Source organism: Talpa occidentalis, unplaced genomic scaffold, assembly GCF_014898055.3.
Source record: "Talpa occidentalis isolate TD23 unplaced genomic scaffold, MPIMG_talOcc4v2.1 talOcc4.2, whole genome shotgun sequence".
Classification (NCBI taxonomy): Eukaryota; Metazoa; Chordata; class Mammalia; order Eulipotyphla; family Talpidae; genus Talpa; species Talpa occidentalis.
This window is the reverse complement of record NW_023602073.1, coordinates 15,527,383-15,549,619: the sequence shown is the minus strand read 5'-3', so window position 1 is coordinate 15,549,619 and position 22,237 is coordinate 15,527,383. Positions and strand designations below refer to the sequence as shown.

The 22,237-nt window shown below is 46.5% G+C and overlaps 1 protein-coding gene across 3 annotated transcripts; it reads right to left on the bottom strand.

Moving 5' to 3' along the window:
- Positions 1-4,984: 4,984 nt before the first annotated feature.
- LOC119251723 (E3 ubiquitin-protein ligase TRIM38-like) lies at positions 4,985-22,029 on the bottom strand. Of its 3 annotated transcripts, none has more exons than XM_037518978.2 (8): positions 21,926-22,029; positions 19,611-20,133; positions 15,900-16,328; positions 13,312-13,407; positions 9,706-9,936; positions 9,271-9,293; positions 9,062-9,174; positions 4,985-6,149 (listed from the first exon to the last, which is right to left on the bottom strand). In XM_037518978.2, the coding sequence occupies exons 3-8, from the start codon at positions 16,308-16,310 to the stop codon at positions 5,629-5,631; spliced, it is 1,395 nt and encodes a 464-aa protein (XP_037374875.1). In that variant the 5' UTR covers positions 16,311-16,328; positions 19,611-20,133; positions 21,926-22,029; the 3' UTR covers positions 4,985-5,628. The 3 variants fall into 3 exon arrangements, with proteins under 3 accessions (XP_037374875.1, XP_037374876.1, XP_037374874.1); XM_037518979.2 differs by having other exon boundaries at positions 21,951-22,029; XM_037518977.2 differs by lacking the exons at positions 19,611-20,133; positions 21,926-22,029 and having other exon boundaries at positions 15,900-16,561.
- Positions 22,030-22,237: the final 208 nt, after the last annotated feature.

Below are 22,237 nucleotides of genomic sequence, written 5' to 3'. Positions count from 1 at the left end.
GCTCAGTTGGTTACCACCAAAGGGGCATTTTACGTGAAGCATGAAGGGAAATGTTGACTTCACACACCTTGGAAGCACCCGTCCTCTCATAGGTAAAAGTCCATCCATATGGAATCGGCCCAGAACAAGGCCCCAAAGCCTGCCACAAGTCTAAAGCATCTTCCAGTGGGGACCCACAGAAAAGGGTCAGAAACAACCAGACAAGCCCGGAAGGAAAAGAGCAAAATCAACATCAAGATAAAAGCTGCCATTGTCACCTCCCCATGGGTTTCACCCACATCTGTGTCACCCAGTCCACGACCAAAAGACAAGCACAGTTTCTTCACGTTTCTCTAGGCTCCATGCGCCTCCTCCAGGTCTCCTTCTGGCTCCATCCTGCTTCCTTCCTCAGTCTCTTCTGCAGCTTCTCTTCTTGCTCAGCTCTACCCTTCCTTGGGTGGGGCAGGGAACCTGGAAACTCCCCCTTTTCTGGGGCCCACCCTGTTACAGTAGGAGTGTGATAATTCAGAGTGATGGTTAGGACAAAGGACTTCCCCAATGTAGGTCTTAGCATCCTTTGCAAATAGTGTGCACCTCTCTTTCTTATGGCATAGATGATTTTCAGTAGAGCATACTCTACGATGAGATGAGGTGAAAACAGGACAATTTTCCTTGACTGGTCCTGAACAGCTGGTGATAACACACCTATACATCTATTGAGCACCTACTTTGGGCCAGGCCCTGGGCCAGAGATCCCTGTGTGTTAATATAATCCTCCTTAAAAACTTCTGGAGCTTAAATTATGAGAACTACAATAGAAATTTTACTAAAAGTGCTCAAAAGCTAATTTGAGCAGCCAGAAGATGTTCCTTCTACTCTGAGGAACAGAAAGAAGAAACAATGAAGAAAAACGAATAGAACTTCAGAGATGTGGGATACCACTGAATATACTTTTTTACACATAATGATACTCACACAAGGAGAGCACAGGTTGGAAAATAAACAGCACACTCTAAATTATCAATCAGTCAAAGAGAATGAAAGCAACACATCAAATATTATGGGAGGACCTCCCCTGGTGGTGCAGCGCTTGTGCGCTGGGCTGCGAAGCTGCCCACAGCCTCTGTAGCACCAGTTTGATCCCCGGCCACGGTGATGGTCCCACATGGTGCGACAGACCTCTCCTGCCACGCCCGCTGCTCCCCTCAGCAGTGTATTTCATCCGTCCGCCTGTTCTGTTCCCCGCTCTGGCTCTGATGAATTCTCTCACCCTCCCGCACTTCTGACTGTACCCAGTGCTTGTATAAATAAATAAATAAATAAATAAATAAATAAATAAATAAATAAATAAATAAATATTTCTTTAAAAAAAGGAAAATTTATTTTAAAAAAATATTATGGGATTCAGCAACAGCAGTGCTTAGGCAACCTGTAGATGTAAACGCTATTTCAATCAACTTAAAAGATCTTAAGTCAATAAGTTAACTTTCTCACTAAGAAAGCAGAAAAAACAAATCAAGCCTAAGTAGAAGCAAGTAAATAATAAGGTTTTTTGATAGAGGTTAATAAAATAAAGGAAAAAATCAATTTAAACAAAAATTGGCCTTTTGAAATGACCAACAAAATTGGCAAATCTTTTAGCTGCAATAACCTAGAAAAAAGAGAGAAAAGCTAGAAGTGACTCATGTAAGTAAGGAAAGACAATACCCCAACCCTACAGAAATAAAAGAAGTATGAAGGAATTTTATGACCAATTGTATGCTAACAAATTGCATAACCCAGAGAAACGGATAATCTGTGATGACCCAAACTACACAACATTTTCTAACTTTTTTCTAGAAGTGAGGTACAGGCCAGGGGTGTGGGGCGGGGGGTGAGAGGATTCACCAGAGACAGAGTTGGGAGCAGAACAGGCAGATGTACCGAAATACACTGCTGAGGGGAGCAGCCGGCGAGACATTAGAGGTCTGCTGCGCCATATCGGTAGCTCCTGGCTGGCCTGGGATCGAACTCACACAGAAAAGGTTATGGACAGCTTCACAGCACTGCGCTTAATGCGCTGCACCACCAGGCAAGCCCACAACATTTTCTAAGAAAAAGTAGAAAATACGAATTGAGTTCTGACAACTAATAATGACGCATTAGCAATCCAGAATTTCCACAAAGAAAATCACAGAGATAGATGTCTTCACTGGGAACTCTACCAAATGTTTACAAAAAAGAATTAATACTAATCTTATTTCACAAACATTTTATAAAATAGGAGGAGATACATTCTAACTCATCCGATGAAGTCAATAGTACTGCGATGAGGCCTCCCCGGTGGCGCAGCGGTCAAGCACTGTGTTGTGAAGCTGCCCGCAGACTCTGCAGGGCCGGTTCCATCCCTGGCAGCCGGGCGAGGGTGCCACATGGTGCACAGACCTCTTCTGCTGCCTGCTGCTCCCCTCAGCAGTGTTCTTCGGTCCTTCTGCCTGTTCTGCTCCCTGCTCTGGCTCTGGTGAATTCTCTCACCCTCCCGCGCTTCTGACTACCCAGTGCATGTATAAATAAATAAATAAATCTTTAAAAAAAAATAATACTGTGATAACTACATCTATATCATGAGAAACCTAGAGACAATATTTCTTTTTAATATTTGCACTAAGGTCCTCAACAAAATATTAGAAAACTGAATCTGGCAACATATAAACAAGTTTACACACCATGACAAAGTGGGATTTATTGTGGGAAGGAAAGACAAGTTGAACATTTTTAAACTAACTTAATATACGACACATCAATAGAACAGAGGAGGAAACCAATATCATCTCAATAGACAAAGAGAAAATCCAAACTCCTTTCATTATAAAGCACTCAACAAAGTAGAGATCAGGGTCACTTCCTCAACCAGTTCCCTCAACCTCAAGCTACATGGTAAAAGACTAGCAGCTTTCCCCCAAGATCAGGAGCAAACATTGTACAAAAATGAACAACGATGCAAAAATATATAAAAACAAAACAAAAAACCAACAAAAGACCATGTCTTGTTCATATGCCTCAAGCTATGTGCCTGAACACTTCTCACAGCAACCTGTGCAGGGACCAAATACCACATCTGAGGAAACTGAGGCCCAGATGGCTGGTGTCATTTGTCCATTTTGAATGAAAATCAGGTGTTGAACAAAATCAGGCTCTGCGTTGGAAGGTGGGAAACCTTATTTTAATCTCCACCTAGTTTCTTCATCAGACCCAGTGAATCCATCTCACCAAAACAGGCCCTCAGGAGTGGCAGCAACGTGTAAAATTAGCCAACCCCACACATTCCCACCATACTCAGAGAGTCCAGGTCTGGGAAGGGTGGCTGAGATACAAGTCAGTGGGAAGGAGCAGTCTGCAGTCTCCGCCCCTGCCCGGCACTGGAGTGACCAGGCAACACCCGATTCTGAGAATTGGACACATTGGATCAGTTTTCTTGTCCGAAGAAATTTAGGATAAACTCAAAGAATTTAGCATATTTCCCTAATCACATGCTCATGAATGCACCTATGAAACATCTTTCTGAATCATAAGCTGTCTCCTTGTGACCGGTGGAGAAAGGACTTTCACAGGTGAAAGACTTGCAGTTTTCTGGATTTCCAATTCCAAGTTCTGAGAACTCCTTCCCAATGTGGGAGTTCCAGAGAACCAAACCCCACTTTATTTTTTTATTATCACTTTCTTTTTTATTAAAGATTTATTTATTTATGCATACAAGAGCTGGGGTACAGGCCAGAGGTGGGGGGGGGGGTGAGATGACTCACCAGAGACGACTGGGGAACAGAACAGGCAGACTGACAGAAATGCACTGCTGAGGGGAGCAGCGGGTGAGCCAGGAGAGGACTGCTAAGCAATGTGGGTAGATCCCTGGCCAGCTGGGGCTTGAACTCATGCTGCTATGGCTGCGGATAGCTTCATAGGTTGCATCTTAACCCTTTGCGCCACCAGGAGGCCCCAGGTGCCACTTTAGGCTGGAAATGCCAGGGTACATGAGGGTCAAGTGTAAGAGTGGTGAATGCAGGAATAATTCCCCCAGAATTTGGGGTATGTGGGCTATGTGTGGGGGCAAGAAAAGGATGGAATTATTCATGGTCCAGAGACTCTCATAGATGTCAAATATGGGGAGAAACTGAGGCTGAATCTGCTGAGGACCAGGGCCTCAAATGGGTCTGAATCTCTATCTCTCCCTTAGTTGAAATGTACAGACCTTTAGCAGCAAAATCTTACCGAAATTGCAAAAATTGCCCCCAATTAATCTCATTCCATTTCTGGTTGCACTTCTTTTAAATTGTGACTTTGTGACTTTGTACTTTTTCCCAACAAGAGTCTGGGCCAGGGCACATGATTTAACAAATGTGACCTGAGTATATGCTTCAGAGGAGCCTGGTACATGGAGATTTGTTCCCCTTTGGTTCTCTCATAACCCTGAGATCATCACATGAAAGAGGCCTTATCCCTGCTATAGGATAAGGCCCCACAGTCAGCAGCCTGCCAACTGCCAGAATGAGAGATGAGGCCACCCGAGATCAGCCAGTGCCAGCTGACTCCATGTTGAAGGTGAGTGACACGGCAGAGAAGAGAGCAGCTGAGCCTGCCCTGACACACAAACCACATACTCACCCAAGTGTAACTATGTCAGTAGGAACTTGTTCTCCTTTATCTATGAACTGAGGTTGTTAGAAACCAAACTCCTTTAGTTAACAGAATGGTTGGAAATTAAGTAGATGTCTTCTCACCTTTAGTAAGAAAAAAAATTATGAACTCTCTGTGCATGTAAGTTCCATGTACAAACCTAAGCCAGAAACTTCAGGTAAGTGACCAGTCAGTCCCTCAAAGAAATCTGATGCTGGTCTCCAGGGCCCGTCCTCAGTTTGACTCTAATCTGTATCATCAGTGTCCCTTTCACTAAATTTAAATTTGCTTCACAGTGATAATTACTTCAGTTACGTAATAACACCGTTATTTAGAGAATTACAGCCATTTTGGATTTTTTTTTAAAGATTTATTTATTTATGCATACAAGAGCTGGGGTACAGGCCAGAGGTGTGGGGGGTGAGAGGATTCACCAGAGACAGAGTAGGGAACAGAACAGGGAGACTGACTGAAATACACTGCTGAGGGGAGCAGCGGGCAAGACAGAGATCTGCTGCACCATGTGGTTTGCTCCCTGGCCAGGGATGAAATACAAGCTACAGTGACTGCAGATAGCTTCATAGGTTATGTCTTAATCCCTTGCCCCACCAGGGAGGCCCCATTTTGGATTCCTTAGGTGGCTGACAGATATCTGCAGCATCCCGTCATCCCCACACGTGAGTTAAATGGTTTCAAACTGGGAGAATGCAGACCTCTAGATTATTGTCACCCTGCTTTTAAGCCAACAAGTCTTCAAAACCCAAATCTGAACTCAATGAGGAGGGATGGAGAGAACAATTTATGATCATGGCTATCATCTGCCGTGTTTTAGAGTCTATACGTGCATCAGTCAATGCAGATTTATTAAAACTCCGCTGGGTGCTTGGTACTATTACAGGTGAAGGGAACAAGCAGTGAAGTAAACATCTGATTACTGCCTTCACAGGATTTTATATTACCTGTGATGTTTAAACAAAAAGACTTGGCTCCTGTACTTACTTATTTCTCTGAAGGAGGCAGGAACAAAGGTGAACAATGATAAACCTGGAAAAAGGGCCAGATAGTATCACAGAGGACGAATTTCTCAAAGGTGAAGATGTGGGAGCCAGTTGTCACATTATAAAAGTGTACAAGTCCGGCATCACAGTCTAGAAAAAGTCCCACAACCGTAGGCTTCTCCCTCAGACAAAGGGAAGTTGGGGGAGAGGTAAGAGCTTCATAGCAGTTCCCGTTGCTGAGTCTGATGGCCCAGAATCCAGACTGAGGCATCAGTGTCACGTCAGCGTTCTTGGGTACACTTCCCAGGCAAACTCCTATATCCCACTGCATTCCGTCTCCCACGGCCACTTCAAAGTAACGTCTCCCTGAGGTGAAGCCCTCACAGCCCAGGACACAGGGTAACACACTAAATCTCCTAGAATCGTGATGCTTCTCCTGGGGGCTGCCACGGGTCACCTGTCTCCGATCCTCAGACAGAATTAGTTCAGGATGAGCTGTATCGGGATTCAGAGTCACACTGACTGAAAAAAGAAAAGACATTTTGGTGATGAAGAGAATATACTTTACTTGAAGTAAAACCAGTCTGTGCTCAAATGCAAACTTTGTCTTACTAGTTCTGTGAGTCAGTTTTGAGAGGGTGAAAACTAAAGCAGAAATTGTCCTATCTGTCATAAAGAATGGTGGGAAGAATTGATTGGCTAATACATGCTTAGTTCTTGATGAAATTTGTGATATATGTAAGCAATCAATAAGTGGTAGTAGTGACATCAACCCCATCACAACCACCACCCTTACCAGCATCATCGCCATCTTTGTCACTCAGAGACGGCAAGGACCAGAACTGCCCAGAGTGGACAAGGTGATTTTCCTCTCCCAGAGGGACTCTCCCAAGTAGGACCACTAAGTACCATGGAATACTGGGGCACAAAGATCCCTTCCCATCTTCACGAAACAATCACCAACTCTCAGGATCAACAAGAGAACAACAGAGCTCATAGCATAGCTTGGTATAACAGCCCCAGTATGTTACCCAGGCCTCAGGACACATTTTAGTCCAATGGCTTGTAAGGATAAGCTTTTTTTCCATGCTTCAGATAAAGTTTCACAGGTGTGAGTATAAGGTGGTACACTAAGACACAATAATGATCTGAAGAGTCAAGTAAAATACAAAAATAATACTATAAATTTAAGTTTAATTCTGGCCAGAATGAAATTTAAAAAAGACAAAGTGGTAATGGAATGCTCTACCGAGAAGCCAGCCTCCGCAGAGATACTCGTTAAACACTGGTTGCTTGGATGGTGGTGATAAGAGAAATCAAGTATAGAAACATCTGCTGTGCTGACACCTTTGTTTTCAGTGGAGGTCTCTCCCCACCTTCCCTACCTGCTCTGTTCCCTAAAGCAGACCCCTGTGGACACATCAGCCAGGATCCCTCTATTCTGACCTGTGTTTGCTTTAGCCAATGGGAAGCACTAGAGGAGACCCAGGCAAACAGAAGCAGAGACAAGAGATAAGATTAATTGTACTCCACTGGCTGTGACTGGGGGGGGGGTCTTCCATTCCTCTGCCTCTGGACACTCTCTGCTATCCCTGCCCCCCTTCTCCCAGCACTTGAGCCCAGGACAGAGGATGGCTCCCTACCTACTCCTAGTCCTGGGGCCTTCACTTGTCCTTATTTGCTATCCTAACACACATCTTTGAAATAACTCCTTTAGTCAACTCTCTTTAGTCAGCCCATATTTTGTCCTGATTCATAGAAGTTTGCAATTTCAATTCACGTTATCTGAACAATACAGGAAAACCGAAGTGGACAGATTAAAATATTCTGAGGTTGGAAAGTGAAATATACTGAAAGAGAAGATATCAATTGGATTCTTGAAACTCCACCCACATTTATTTGTAAGCAGCACTAGTAACAAACAGACATAGGACGGTTATACAATGTTATGTTATACAATGATACCACACTGTATTAAGTCAGGGTAGAAAGGAATCACCTTAAAAGTATGGAGGTCACTAGGAAAAATCACAAGTCCAAACACAAGTACTGGTAATGTCATCTCAAAACAAACAATGCAAAAAATCACCAAAGTACAAGGTGAGGGCGTCCCAGGTGGCGCAGTGGTTGAGCGCTGGGTTGCAAAGCTGCCCGCAGCCTCTGCAGTGCCGGTTCGATCCCCGGCTGCTCCCCGGCTGCTCCCCCGCCACCGGAGGAGGGTCCCCCATGGCAAAGAGGCCTCTCCTGCCACCCGCTGCTCTCCTCAGCAGTGTACTTTGGTCCTTCTGCCTGCTCTGCTCCCTGCTTTGTCTCTGGTGAATTCTCTCACCCTCCCGTGCTTCTGACTGCGCCCAGTGTTTGTATAAATAAATAAATAAAAACAAATCTTTAAAAAAAAAAATTGCAAGGTGAAATATGAAGCTCTATAACCATCATGAAACATTTTAACATTCTTCTCTTCATAATTGATAGATCAGGGAAGCATGAAAGTAATTGAAGATGGGAAAAGCTTCAGCAGCTTAAAGAGGGCCTCCCTGTTGGCCTTGGGGTTAGGTCTCAGCGCTGTCACCCCTACAGCCTGAGTTTGATCCCTGGCCACAGAGCTAACCCACATGTGGCTCAGCAGACCTCTCCTGTCTTGCCTGCTGCTCCCCTTAGCACTGTTTGTCACTCAATGTGCCTGTTCTGCTCCTCACTGTCTCTGGTGAATCCCCTCACCCTGTGCACCTTCGGTCTATATCCCACTTCTTCTACGCACAAATAAATAAAACAGAAAAAAAAAAAGCTCTTTTAAGAAGACCAATCTAACATTTCAGATTTGCTCTCAAATTGCAGTCAGATGAATTATTAAAAGAGTTTAGTATTTAGAGGTATTCCAATTTTATAACTGTGGATAAGGGATTAGAGATATGACAAGTACTGAAGAAGAGAGCCAAGAGCCAGAGGGCAGCTCATGCTTCGGTGTAGGTAAAACTGGTTTTCATTCCAATTCTGACATTTATGGGGGTATCAAGATCAGGCCCTAAAACCATACACACCCTGTTCATAATAATCACCTTTCTTGCATTGTGCTGAGGTTAACAGTTAAAAAGTCTTGGAAACACTTCCTACATGTCAATGTTTTTAATTTTCATGACAATCCATCAAAGTGGGAACTGTTAATAATTTCATTTTTTTGCCTAAGGAAAAATGAAGAGGTGATTTTCCTTAGCTGACACAACTAAGAAATGGAAACAGGCATTTGAGGCATCTGCATGCATCGTTAAGTCCTGTGTAAGGCCTGGAGTATCCTGGTACGGAGGAGGTGACAGCTCCATTGAAACAACTAAATCACCTCTCTGGCTGTGAGTCTGCCCATGGACAGAGGGTGAACTTGGTTACCTCTTTAGGTCCCTGCCATCTTTAGCACTGAAGAAATTCTTGACATTCCATACCTTGGTAGCTCCTCAATATTTTCCTCATGTCAAAGTAAAGCTCAGAAACATTGCAGACAGCAGGAAGTTTTAAAGAGACAGGCTTTGGTACTTTCAGCTTCACTGCGGAACTCCTAGAAGAAACAAAGACCAAGGACACTTTTAGTGGGAAATTCTATTCAGCTCTATACACCCAGCCCACTTTCCCACTGTATTCATTCAGCACTTACCTGCTTAAGGTGTCTTTTACACCCTGCAGAGACAAAGGTGAGAGGTGAGTGCCACACACTCATATTTCATGGTGTCTATTATGTGGGGCTATAAAGAAGTAAAGAGTGACCCCAGCCTGAGATACCCAGGCACTCCCAGGAGGACGAGCCCACCCCAGTCTCCTAGGACTTCAGCTGCCAGCATGTTGAAGTCTGTTGTCTTCTGCGTGGAGGCTGGAGGGAGCTGTAGTGTCTGACATTACCCTCCAGACAGCAGAGGCCTCTCTGCGCATACAGATGTGTACTAAAAGAAATCTTCCTTTAACTTCCCAACACCTGTGTGCTCTTTTGAATGAGGCAGAAGGGCTGTGCCAGATGCCCCATGCTTCCTCACCCTGTCCCTGGTAACACCCCAGCAACAGATCCCTGTTCTATGTCCTCCCGGGCACAGCTCACCTGCAGCAAGTTCTGGGCTGAGCCCTGGCATTTCTCCTCCAGTTGCAGGATGTGGTTCTTGAGTTCCTGGCTCTGCTCTTTCAGACAGTTATTATTCTTCCACAGTTTGTCCAGAGTCTGCTCTTTCCCCTTCTCCAGTCTTCGCAGATGGTACATCTTCTCCTCTGACAGGAAGTTGATGAGATTCTCAAAGTCAGACTGGATTTTCTGTTTTTGAAGCTCTATGTTCTCCTAAAATACAGAAAGTGTGTTCAGAAGGGGAAAACAAACCAAATGCTATTGTATGGATGAGTCAAAAAATGTGGTATCACATTTTGAAATCTGTTGGCCTTAGGAAGGAAAAGCTCCATATATGTTCAAGGATGAATCCTTAAAGACATGAAAAGTGAAGCTGGTCAGACACACATTGCAATATTATTCTAACATGAAGTACCTAATCAAATTCAGGCATAGAAAGTAGAGTGATGGTTACCAGGAGTGGTTTTTCTTAAAGATTTATTTTTATTTATTTAGCATACAAAAACTGGGATGGAGGCCAGAGGTGTGGGGGTGAGAAGATTCACCAGAGACAGAGTGGGGAGCAGAACAGGCAGATCTTCTTAAATACCCTACTAAGGGCCTACCCGGTGGCGCAGCAGTTGAGCGCTGGGTTGCGAAGCTGCCCACTGCCTCTGCAGCGCCTATTCGATCTCCGGCTGCTCCCCAGCCACTGGAGGAGGGTCCCACATGGGAGGACGGTCCACATGGCCCGCAGACCTCTCCTGTCGCCCGCTGTTCCCCTCAGAAGTGTACTTCGGTCCTTCTGCCTGCTCTGCTCCCTGCTCTGGCTCTGGTGAATGCTCTCACCCTCCTGCGCTTCTGACAGTACCCAGTGCTTGTATAAATAAATAAAAATAAATCTTTAAAAAAAAATTCTCAAAAACTATTTAAAAAAAAAATACCCTACTAAGGGGAGCAGCAGCGGTAAAGACAGGAAAGGTCTTCTGTGCCCTATGTGGGCTAGCTCCCTGGCTGGGGATTGAACTCATGCTGCTGTGGCTAGAGACAGCTTTATAGTGCTGAGACTTTAACCCCTTAACCACCAGGGAGGCCCCTGTTACCAGGAGTTTTGAAGAGAGAGCAATGGGTATTGCTTAATGGGTGCAGAGATCCAGTTGGGAACAACGAAAAAGTTCTGCAGATAGAGTGAAAATGGTTGCACAATAGTGTAAAAGCACTGATGAACTTACATTCACAAAGTGTTAAAACAGCATTTTATGTTCTATTTCTTTAAAGATTGGTTTATTTATGCATACAGGAACTGGGGATACAAGCCAGACATGTAGGGGGTTGAGAAGATTCATCAGAGCCAGAGTGGGGAACAGAACAGGTGGATCTACTGAAATACACTGCTAAGGGGAGCAGCAGGAGAGTCAGGAAAGGTCTGCTGCACCATGTGGGTGTCTCACTGGCCGAGGATCCAACTTGTGCTGCAGTGGCTGTGAATAGCTTCATAGGTTGCGTCTTAACCCCTTGTGCCACCAGCGAGGCCCCAATGTTGTTATGTTTATTTTAACACACCCACACACACCAGGAAACATGCTCAGTTTCTGTGATATTATTATCCCCTACATCATTTGAATGTCCAGTTCCCCGCTGTATGTCAAGCCTGAGAGCAGGCAGCGAAGTGTGGGAGAGGGTTACTCAACTGTCTATGGTGGTCTAATTGATCTCCTTTTTCCTTAGTCAAGTTGCAGGAGAACGTGGGGCAGGAAGCTAAATCATACACACACACGGAAATAGGTCAAGGTCAAATAATTGATCATTTATAGAGATAAAACCAAGGGTTGAAGGGGATGTTAGAAGGTAAATGTGAATCTTCAAACAGAGGCTTGTGATAAATATAACCAATCCTGAATTTAAGATGTCCAGGCTGGTAGAAGAGTCTATGATTCTCAGCCTCAGCAGGGGGGCAGTTTAGGTGACAGGCTTTGATCACAGATTCCAGAAATAATTATCCACCAAGAGAGGATTCACTATCATCATTATGGCTAAGACTGACGGAAATCAAATGACCCACCCTGAAGGTCTCAGTTTTCATTTGGGACATACAGAATTGTAGTTTCACTTGGTGCTTTCTCTATTCATACCTTGTTTGACCATGACATTGTGCTACACCCCAAGTCTGTAGTGCAAGTGCATTCTTTTTTTTTTTTTAAGATTTATTTATTTATTTATACAAGCACTGGGTACAGTCAGAAGCACGGGAGGGTAAGAGGATTCACCAGAGCCAGAGCAGCAAGCAGAACAGGTAGATTTACTGAAATACACTGCTGAGGGGAGCAGCGGGTGGCAGGAGAGGGCTGCATGCCAGGTGGGATCCTCGCCAGCGGCCATGTGGGACCCTCGCTGGCAGCGGGGGATTGAACCAGCACTGAGGAGGCTGCAGGCAGCTTCGCAGCCCAGCGCTCTACTGCTGCAGTACCAGGGGAGACCCTCAAATGCATTCTTTTTTTTGTTTTTAAGATTTATTTATTTATTTATACAAGTACTGGGTACAGTCAGACACAGGAGGGTGAGAGTATTCACCAGAGCCAGAGCGGGGAGCAGAGCAAGCAGAAGGACCGAAGTACACTGCTGAGGGGAGCAGCGGGTGGTAGGAGAGGTGTGCGTGCCATGTGGGACCCTCCTCTTGTGGCCGGGGAGCAGCCAGGGATCGAACCAGCGGTGCAGAGGCTGCGGGCAGCTTCGCAACCCAGTGCTCAACCGCTGCGCCACGGGGGAGGCCCTCAAGTGCATTATTGAAGCAGTTCTCAGCCTCCTCATGAGCTCTGCAAGTTTGAGTAATAAAATCTCACCTGCAGTGATCCTATTTTCAGGCTCCCAAAGGTGATTTCTAAACCTGGCAGGTGAAGTTCGAAAATATAGTAGATAAATTTGCCTATGTCAGCAGGTCGAGGCCTTCAAAGGTTGAGTTGTTAAAAATAGAAATCCAGGGCCTCCCAGGTGGCGCAGCGGTTGAGCGCTGGGTTGCGAAGCTGCCCGCAGCCTCTGCGGCGCTGGTTCGATCCCCGGCTGCTCCCCGGCCACCGGAGGAGGGTCCCACATGGTGCGCAGACCTCTCCTGCTGCCCGCTGCTCCCCTCAGCAGTGTGCTTCGGTCCTTCTGCCTGCTCTGCCCCCTGCTCTGACTCTGGTGAATTCTCTCACCCTCCTGCGCTTCTGACTGTACCCAGTGCATGTATAAACAAAACAAACAAACAAATAAATAAAAAAAAACATGCCTCTAGAAAAATTAAAAAAAAATAATAATAAAAAAAAAAAAGATTTTAAAAATAGAAATCCAGTCAAGTTCTGGGTTCCAGGTTAGCAGACATACCAACTCTCGTCTCCTGACAGAGGCACAGGACAACTACGCAATTATTATTGAAAGGTTGAAGAAAATGGAGATAAATTCTCATAGATATAGACAACTAGTAGTATTAAAACTAAAAAAAATGGATTCTTCTTGAGTTTGATCTGTGCTCTGGTGGACAGAGAATGAACAGCCTAATACTTTCCCAGTTATCGCCTCTCTTTAAATTCAAGGACAGAAAATAACTTGAGGTCAATAAACTCAAATTCTTACCTCCCATTTTGTCATTTGGTCTCTCGTGAACAACTTTGCACTCTTACATGTATCTTTCTGTGCTTTCAGTTTTGTCACAACTTCCTGGAGCTTCTCCTGAAGGAAAAAGGGCTGAGTTACGACTAGTCAATTTCACAAACCTTCACTTGGCACCTACAGGGTGCAACTGCCAATAAATAATTAACATTGAATATATTTTCAGGCCTTAACAAAGGACAAAATTATGAGGGCTGTAACATAACGGATAGAGTTCCTAGGATTGTAACATCTTTCTGTGCTGTAGAAGTGGAGGCTTAGGAAGGGAGCAGTAACCTTCCAATGGGGCCATCACTGAAAGGTGGCTGAGATGTAATTCCCAGCTCATCCGCTGACCCAGAGCCTGAAATACAACCACCACTACAGCCTTCCAGGACATGTTGCATATAGAACAGGATTATAATAACCTAACAGTATGTTTTATAAAATAATGTGTTGGACCAGTAATAAACACTACAGAGTGTATGAAACACGTGGGATATTTTACATCTTATGGTGAGTCAGGAAGGAGAGCCTAGGATGGCAGCTGAAGTTACAGAACCAGGTCATGGAGGGAGAGCCCTGTATCACCTGAAGAACAGTGTCATGACAGCAACTTACAGTGTTTAGTGTCCTCATCCAGCTGTAGAGTTACTTTTCAAACACTTTCTCACATTTTCAAGAGAAGCAATCTGAAGCTTACTAAACTGCTAGTCATGGTCCACAGTAAAAGAATTGCTCCTGCTCTCTGCAAACTCTTAAATATACTCATAACAACACAGTGCTCTCAAGAAAGTGTGAGGAATCTAGTTAGCAAAAGACTGATTTTCTCTTGCTCTGAGCCCAGTGCTATTCTCAACTCTACATCAAGAATGTATTTATAGCTTATGACAACCTCCGCTGTGTGTGGGGGTGGGGGGCTGGGAGGGGACACTGCAATCTCCACTGACAGATGGGGAAACCAAGTCATGTAGGCAATAACTAAGTTGCTCACTGATCCCATCTAGTAAGAACTGAAACTCTCGCTAGATTTTGACCTCCGCAGTCTGACTCCTGAGGTACATCCATCAGCTTGGGTTGCTTTATTTTTTACTATTTGGTGGGAAAGTTACGGGATCTGCCCCATTACAGTGATGAGCTGCTCATGGCATTACAGGGGGAGGTGAGTGCACTGAGGGTACTCAGGACTGACAAGCCCTGACACAGGATCCTGAACCTTCACATAAGACACAGGCACCTCAAGGATGAGGGGACACAGAGCCCGACTGGGGATGTTTCCTTCAAACGTCAACAAGGGCAGAGGAGGAATGAATCCCACTTCTTCATTCCTGCACAGCAAAGGGCAGCCTTACTCAGAGCTACTGAGTGAGAAACTTAGGAGGTGACTGAACATCTCTCAAGGCTTCATCACTCACCAATTATTTTGAAAACCTTTAACTGTCCTTCATGATCCTTGCTAAAACCTGTTTTCATCCCCTTTTCTTAGAGGACTAACTTTGTTTTTACTCCTTGATGTTTATTTTGTGCACGCAGAATGTTCTTTTAAATGTCAGCCTGGGGGCCTCCCAGGTGTCGCAGCGGTTGAGCACTGGGTTGAGAAGCTGCCCGCAGCCTCTGCAGCGCCGGTTCGATTCCCAGCTGCTCCCCGGCCACAGGAGGAGGGTCCCACATGGCGCGCGACCTCTCCTGCCGCCCGCTGCTCCCCTCAGCAGTGTACTTCGGTCCTTCTGCCCGCTCTGCTCCCCGCTCTGGCTCTGGTGAATTCTCTCACCCTCCCGCACTTCTGAGTGTACCCAGTGCTTGTGTAAATAAATAAATAAATTTTTTTTAAAAAGTTAAAAAAAAATAAATAAATAAATGTCAGCCTGATCTTTCCCTCCACAAATAAATCCCAACTGTGAACGAGTAGACTCTGAGTGACACTCAAGTTCTTTCCTCGACTTCCTTTCTCATGCCCTCACCTGCCAGTTCCAGCACACACACCCTGACAAGGTACTAGAAGGTCAGGCAAGCTGCTGTGACAGGTGGTCTGCCTGAGTGGAATCTTGTTTTTTCTCCACACGGTTATTTATATTTTCCTGTCAGGACTCACTTCTGGGCAGTCTCCCCCTATACCCATTCAGGCTCTTAAGTTCCCCCCTTCACCACCCACACCAAGGGACATGAGGCAGCCTGTGTTCCTTTTGTTAATCCTTGTAGACTGGAGGCTATCTAACAGTTAGAGATTCGGACCTATGGGATCAGATGATTTCCTGTACTCTTGCATGTTGTGGTGTCTCCAATTATATATTCGAGATGAGGCCATGAATGAGGCAGGTTGGCAAAGAGCACAATGTATTGTCCAGAAGTTCATCACAGGAAGTTCTTACAAGAATGGGTTCTGACCAATGTTGAAGTTTGGCATAGATCATCAAGACTTGACTCACTGGGATCATAATAAATTATTATTCAGAAAATAACATGATGGAAACAACTCTTCAGGGTCACAATCTTGGTGTTCAGACTAACTAATTTCAATGAAAATGTGCAACATAAGAGGAAGCACTTGCTGAAAGGTTTGGCCACTCACTCACCTTGTAGCCTGGACATACGTCCTCCACTAGAGCCGTGCTGTGTCCTCTGTGCTGGGGGGAGCGCTCACAGCGCCAGCAGATGAGCTGCCCGTCGTCCTCACAGAACAGGTGGAGCCGCTCCTCGTGTTCCTCACACAGCCTCTCACGCTCCAGCTCCTTGATGCTCTCAATGAGGTTTTCCAGCGGCTTGTTGGGTCGGAGACTCTCCCTTTGAAATGATGTTCCACACAAGGGACAGGGACGCATCATCACAATAAACACACAATGGAGACTCTTACCAAAGTAGGCAGTTATGCACTGGCGGCAGAAGCTGTGCCCACAGTGGATGCTCACAGGCTCCTTCATCAGCTCCAGGCAGATGGAGCACGTGGCTTCCTCCCTCATCCTCTTGATCCCTGAAAGTGAGGCCATGGCTCTTTCTGAAATTATCTGTAGGCAGAGATGGATCAGACAAGATTTTCCAAGTGAAGAATTAAGCTTCACCTGAGCCTCTGAGCCTGCACAGGTGTTGAAGTCTCTCTGAAGACATAATGGATTGAAAAATGCCTCACACATCCCTGTGTGGTAGAATAGGTTGAACCCTGCCACGTTTGCCCCATTCAGTTTAGATTAAAATTCAATGATAACATTTAAATTCAATGTTTGAGTCCCACCAGCCATTATTCAATGCTTCATACCTGCCAATATCCAAGTGCCAATAGTCCCACCATATCCAAGTGAACAACATTCCCTCATGGCAGAAAGTGTTCTTTGATCAGGTAGTAGGAGAGATAGAGAAGAAGACAGGTTTGCTAGCAAAAGTGGTAGGAGAGAAGAGAAGTCAGGGAGGGAGAGAGATAGTCTCTCTGTGTCAAATGAACTTCGGAAGAGTCAGCCCCAAGTTCTGAGTTACTTCTTTGTCCTGCCAACAACAGAGGTGAATGGTTTGGGGGCAGAGTGCATGGTGTCAGTGACACTTGACTCTCCTCACACCCCACATCTGGTCCTCAAGACTCCCTAAAACTCTCAGAGAAAAAGGGGTTCCAGGTTAATCCAGTTTATGTGGAGACCATACTCCAGCGGGAGAGCTGCAGAGGGTGAGCAGAGAGACAGGTGCACAGGGCCTGGACTAAAAGCAGATCCAACCCAAGGAACTGGATAGATTATTTCCCCCTATTTTCAGGACTAGCCCTCGGAGCCAGAGCACGTCTCTGCAGACTGCTCTCCCACGGAGGGGATTTCTCCCAGGGGCTGCACCAGCCTTCCTTATGCCTGGGGTTGTGCTCCTGGGGATGCCCTTCCTCTGAACCCCAAGTGCCTGCCCTTTGCTCACCTCACACCCTGATCTGAGAGGGGAAATGGAGTCTTGAAAGTGAAAGCAGAGGGGAAGAGAGCTAGAAAGCAAGTCCTGACCAATTTGACTTGGCTGAGCTCTTCTTATTGCCTCCCACTGCACACACACAGACATCACAGTCCACCCCAGAGCAAACCTTGGCCTGGACTTTTTCAGTCCTCCCCACAGGGCAGTCAGTCACAAAATCTATGCCAGCCGCTCCGATTCCAGATTCCTAGAAGGGAAGTTCCTCTGATAGAGTCAACTCAGAAATGAAATGGATGTGGGGCAGGTCCAGGTAGATGAGGGAGGAGACTTGTCAAAATGCCAGAAGTTTTACACTCAGGAATTCTGACTAGAGGGTCTGGTAGGAACAGCACCCTTCCTTCAGAGCAACAACAAAGGGGACAAATTAACATCTCATCATGACCTGGGACAGTCGGGGACAGACCCCTCACAGGGACAGGACACCCCTCCTGAGGCATGCAGCTCACAGACAGAGGGAGATTGAGACCCTGGGTCCCTGATCCCATAGTGACTCCTGCCTCTCCCTCCCCTGTCACTGTCATAGATGAGACTCTGCACCGGGCACAGCTCATCCCAAGTTGTCTTGTCAAAGGGCCAGGAAAGAGGACGAGGGACCCCACAGGGAATCAACCACCCACACACAGCAGCAGGCAGACAAAGACAAGCTCATGACAGGGTCTGTCCTGTGATCACTGCCCCCTGGCACCTGCTGTGTGAAGGAGGGGATCATGCAGAGCTCAGGGCTGAGAGGGGTGGGGACACAGAAGAGCCTTCAGAGACATGTCGCAATGTGGGGAGAGCCCAGTGCTTCATGTGAAACTTCGACTAAGTTTTGACCACCAAAGTCTGATTCCTGAGGCTACGTCCATCACCTTGGGTTGCTTTATTTTTTACTGCTTGGTGGGAAAGTTATGGGATCTGCCCCATCACAGTGATGAGCTGCGCATGGTGTTACAGGAGGACGTGAGTGCACTGAGTGGTGCTCAGGACTGACACACCCTGATACTGGATCCAGAACCTTCACAGAAGACACGGGGACCTGAAGGATGAGGGGACACAGGCCCCATGGGACTTTTCCTTCAAATGTCAACAGGACAGAGGAGGAATGATTCCCACTTCTTCATTCCTGTGCAGCAAAGGGCGTCTTTACTCAGAGCTACTGAGTGAGAAACATAGGAGTTGCCTGAACCTCTCTCAAGGCTTCATCACTCACCAATTATTTCTTTTTTATTTAGAACAATGTTTTTATGTCCTCAGTATTTTATTTTATTTTTTAAAAGATTTATTTATTTATACACGCACTGGGGTACAGGCCAGAGGCGCGGGAGGGTGAGAGAATTCACCAGAGACAGAGTAGGGAGTAGAACAGGCAGATCGACCAAAGTACTGCTGCGGGGAGCAGCGGGCAAGACAGGCGAGGTTTGCCAGGCCATGTGGGCATCTCGCTGGCCGGCCAGGAATTGAACCGGTGATGCAGAGGCTGCGGACAGCTTCACAGCACTGCGCTCAACCCGTTGCACCACCGGAGAGGCCCTCACCAATTATTTTGAAAACCTTTAACTCCTTAATCCTTGCTAACGCCTGTTTCCATCCCCTTTTATTAGAGGACTAATTTCGATTTTATTCCTTGATGTTTATTTTGTGCATGCAGAATGTTCTTTTAAATGTCAGCCTGATCTTTCCCTCCACAAATAAATCCCCACTGTGGACCAGTAGACTCTGAGTGACACTCAAGTTCTTTCCTTGACTCCCTTTCTCATGCCCTCACCTGACGGTCCCATCACACACCCCCTGACAAGGTACTAGACTGTCAGGCAAGCTGTCGTGACAGGTGGTCTGCCTGAGTGGATCCTGTTTTTTTTCCACACAGGGTTATTTATATTTTCCTGTCAGGACTCACTTCTGGGCAGTCTCCCTACCTACACCCATTGGCACCCCTTGGTGCTCCCCCTCATCACCCACACCAAGGGACGTCAGTATCCAGTGTTCCTTTTCTTACTCCTCGTGCTATAGGCTGTAAAACAGTTGGTGGTTCTGACCACTGGGATTTTAGATGATTTCCTATGCTCTTGCACGCTGTGGTGTCTCCAATTATATATTCGAGGTGAGGCCTTGAACAGGGCTGGTGTGGCAAAGAGCACACTGTATTGTCAGGAAAAGTTCGTTACAGAAATGGGTTCTGACCAACCCTGAAGTTTGGCATAGATCATCAGGACCTGACTCACTGGGATCATAATCAACGATTATTCAGAAAATAATGTGATGGAAACAACATTTTTAGGGTCACAATCTTGGTGTTCAGACTAACTAATTTCAATAAAAATGTGTACCATAGAGGAAGTACTTGCTGACAGGTTTGGCCACTCACTCACCTTGTAGCCTGGACATACGTCCTCCGCTAGAGCCGTGCTGTGTCCTCTGTGCTGGGGGGAGCGCTCACAGCGCCAGCAGATGAGCTGCCCATTATCCTCACAGAACAGGTACAGCTGCTCCCCAAGTTCCTCACACAGCTTCTCATGCTCCAGCTCCTTAATGCTCTCAATGAGGTTTTCCAGCAGTCTGTTGGGTGGAGACTCTCCCTTTGAAATGATGTTCCACACAAGGGACAGGGACGCATCATCACAAAAAACGCACAATGGAGACTCTGACCAAAGAAGCTACTTATGCACCTGCGGCAGAAGCTGTGCCCACAGTAGATGCTCACAGGCTCTGTCATAAGCTGCTGACAGATGGAGCACGTGGCTTCCTCCCTCATCTTCCTGATCCCTGAAATTGAGGCCATGGCTCTTCCTGAGACAGTATCTGTAGGCCGAGATGGATCAGACAGGATTTTCCAAGTGAAGCATTAAGCCTCACCTGAGACTCTGAGCCTGCACAGGTGTTGAAGTCTTCTCTCTGGAGACAAAATGGGTTATAATTTGAACGATGCCTCACATGTCCCTGTGTGGTAGAATAGGGTGATCCCGTCACTTCGCCCTATTCAGTTGAATAGATTAAAATTCAATAATAACATTTAAATTCAGTGTTTAAGTCCCACCATCCATAATTCAATGCTTCATACCTGCCAATGGTATCCAAGTAAAGAACATTCCCTCATGGCAGAAAGTGTTCTCATCAGGTACTCGTAGAGATAGAGAGGCAGACAGGTTTGCTAGCAAAAGTTGTAGGAGAGAAGAGAAGTCAGGGAGGGAGAGTGATAATCTCTCTGTATCAAATGGACTTCAGTAGGAGTCAGCTCGAAGTTCTGAGTGACTTCTTTTCCTGCCAGCAATAGAGGTGAATGGTTTGGGAGCAGAATTCATGGGGCCAGTGACACTTGATTCTCCTCATACCCCCATGTCTGGTTCTCTGGACCCCACAAATTGCTACAAAGTAAAAGGGGCTCCAGGTTATTCCAGTTTATATGGAGACCCTACTCCAGTGGGAGAGCTGCAGAGGGTGGCAAGAGAAGGTGTTGGTGCTGGGAGCAGAGGCCCTGGGCACAAGGGAGGTGACTGTCTCCCTCCTGGGGAGGACAGGTCTCCCAGGACAAGGTCAGGGTGCCTGAGGCAGAGGGAATTTGCAGAACCAGGATGTGGGGAGGCAGGAAGCAGAGGGCAAGACCTGTCCATTTTGGGCTCCTTGTCCGGGAACCCCAGTGTCCACCAGTGAGGACTGAGAGCTGGAGACAGAGGAGCAGGTGTTAGGGGGGAAAGGATGTCCTAAAGCTAATTCCATACAAGCTTTGTGGACTCCACCCTCCCACTCCAGACCAAAGCCAAAAGACACTGGGAACTCCAAATCCCATCACCACCAAAGGGAAGGGGCTGGGACCTGAGGGTGGGGTTAAGCAACCAGGTTGGTATTAAAGCCAGACACGTGGGCTTTGGAGGGTCCCCCATTTCGGCTCACAGAGTGCAGCCAGCTCTGAGAGTGCCTTTGGGTTTCCAGGTCGGCAGATTGGGTAGGACGCATTAAGGACTTTATTTCCCTATTTTCTCCCTGAGTTGTACATTTCCTTAATTCCTTTCCCTTGTAAATAAATCTTTTATTAACCTTTTGTGTGTGCCTGTAGTGGAGTATTAATAAGTCCCTTTTAAACGCACAGGTGAGGACCCACAGCCAGGCAACCCATTTTATTTTATATTGGGCTTGCCCTATAACAAAGGGACCAGAGCAGAGGGTCTGCCCTTCCCCACAGCTGTAGCTGCTCCAGCTCCCAGCCCTGCTGCCCTCCCCTTGCTGGGAGTGTGTGGGGAGGTGCTGAGGGAGGAAGTGGAGACCTTTCCTTTGCACTCACAGGACCTGGACTAAAAGCAGATCCAACACAAGGAACTGGATAGATTATTTCCCCCTATTTTCAGGACTAGCCCTCGGAGCCAGAGCACGTCTCTGCAGACTGCTCTCCCACGGAGGGGATTTCTCCCAGGGGCTGCACCAGCCTTCCTTATGCCTGGGGTTGTGCTCCTGGGGATGCCCTTCCTCTGAACCCTAAGTGCCTGCCCTTGCTGACCTCACACCCTGATCTGAGATGTGGCACTGTGCCTGGGAAAGAGAAAGCAGAGGGAGAGAGAGCTGGAAAGCAATGTCCTGACCATTGTCAGGTTCCAGTGAGCTTCTTATTGCCAGGGACCACACACACACGCCCACACAGGAACAAACACCCTGTGTGAACAGACACCCACAGACACACAGACACAGAACTCACATTCCACCCCAGAGCAAAACTTGACCTGGACTTCAATCCTCCCTTCCTCACGGAGCAGTCAGCAACAAAATCGCTGCTAGTCTCCCTGCAGTTCCATGTCCGGGTTCCTGCCTGTGGATTCCTTTCCCAGGAGTCAACACTGAAAGGAAACTGGTGGGGGCGGGGCCAGATGGATTTGGGAGAAGTCCTGAAACTGGCAGCACCAGCCAGATTCATTGTTATTCAGGAGAGGGAGAGGAATTCGGAGCCTTAGGTAGATCTAACAGGCCTTTAATGCTTAAGCAGGGGAGCAGATGAGCAGGCTGGGAGGCT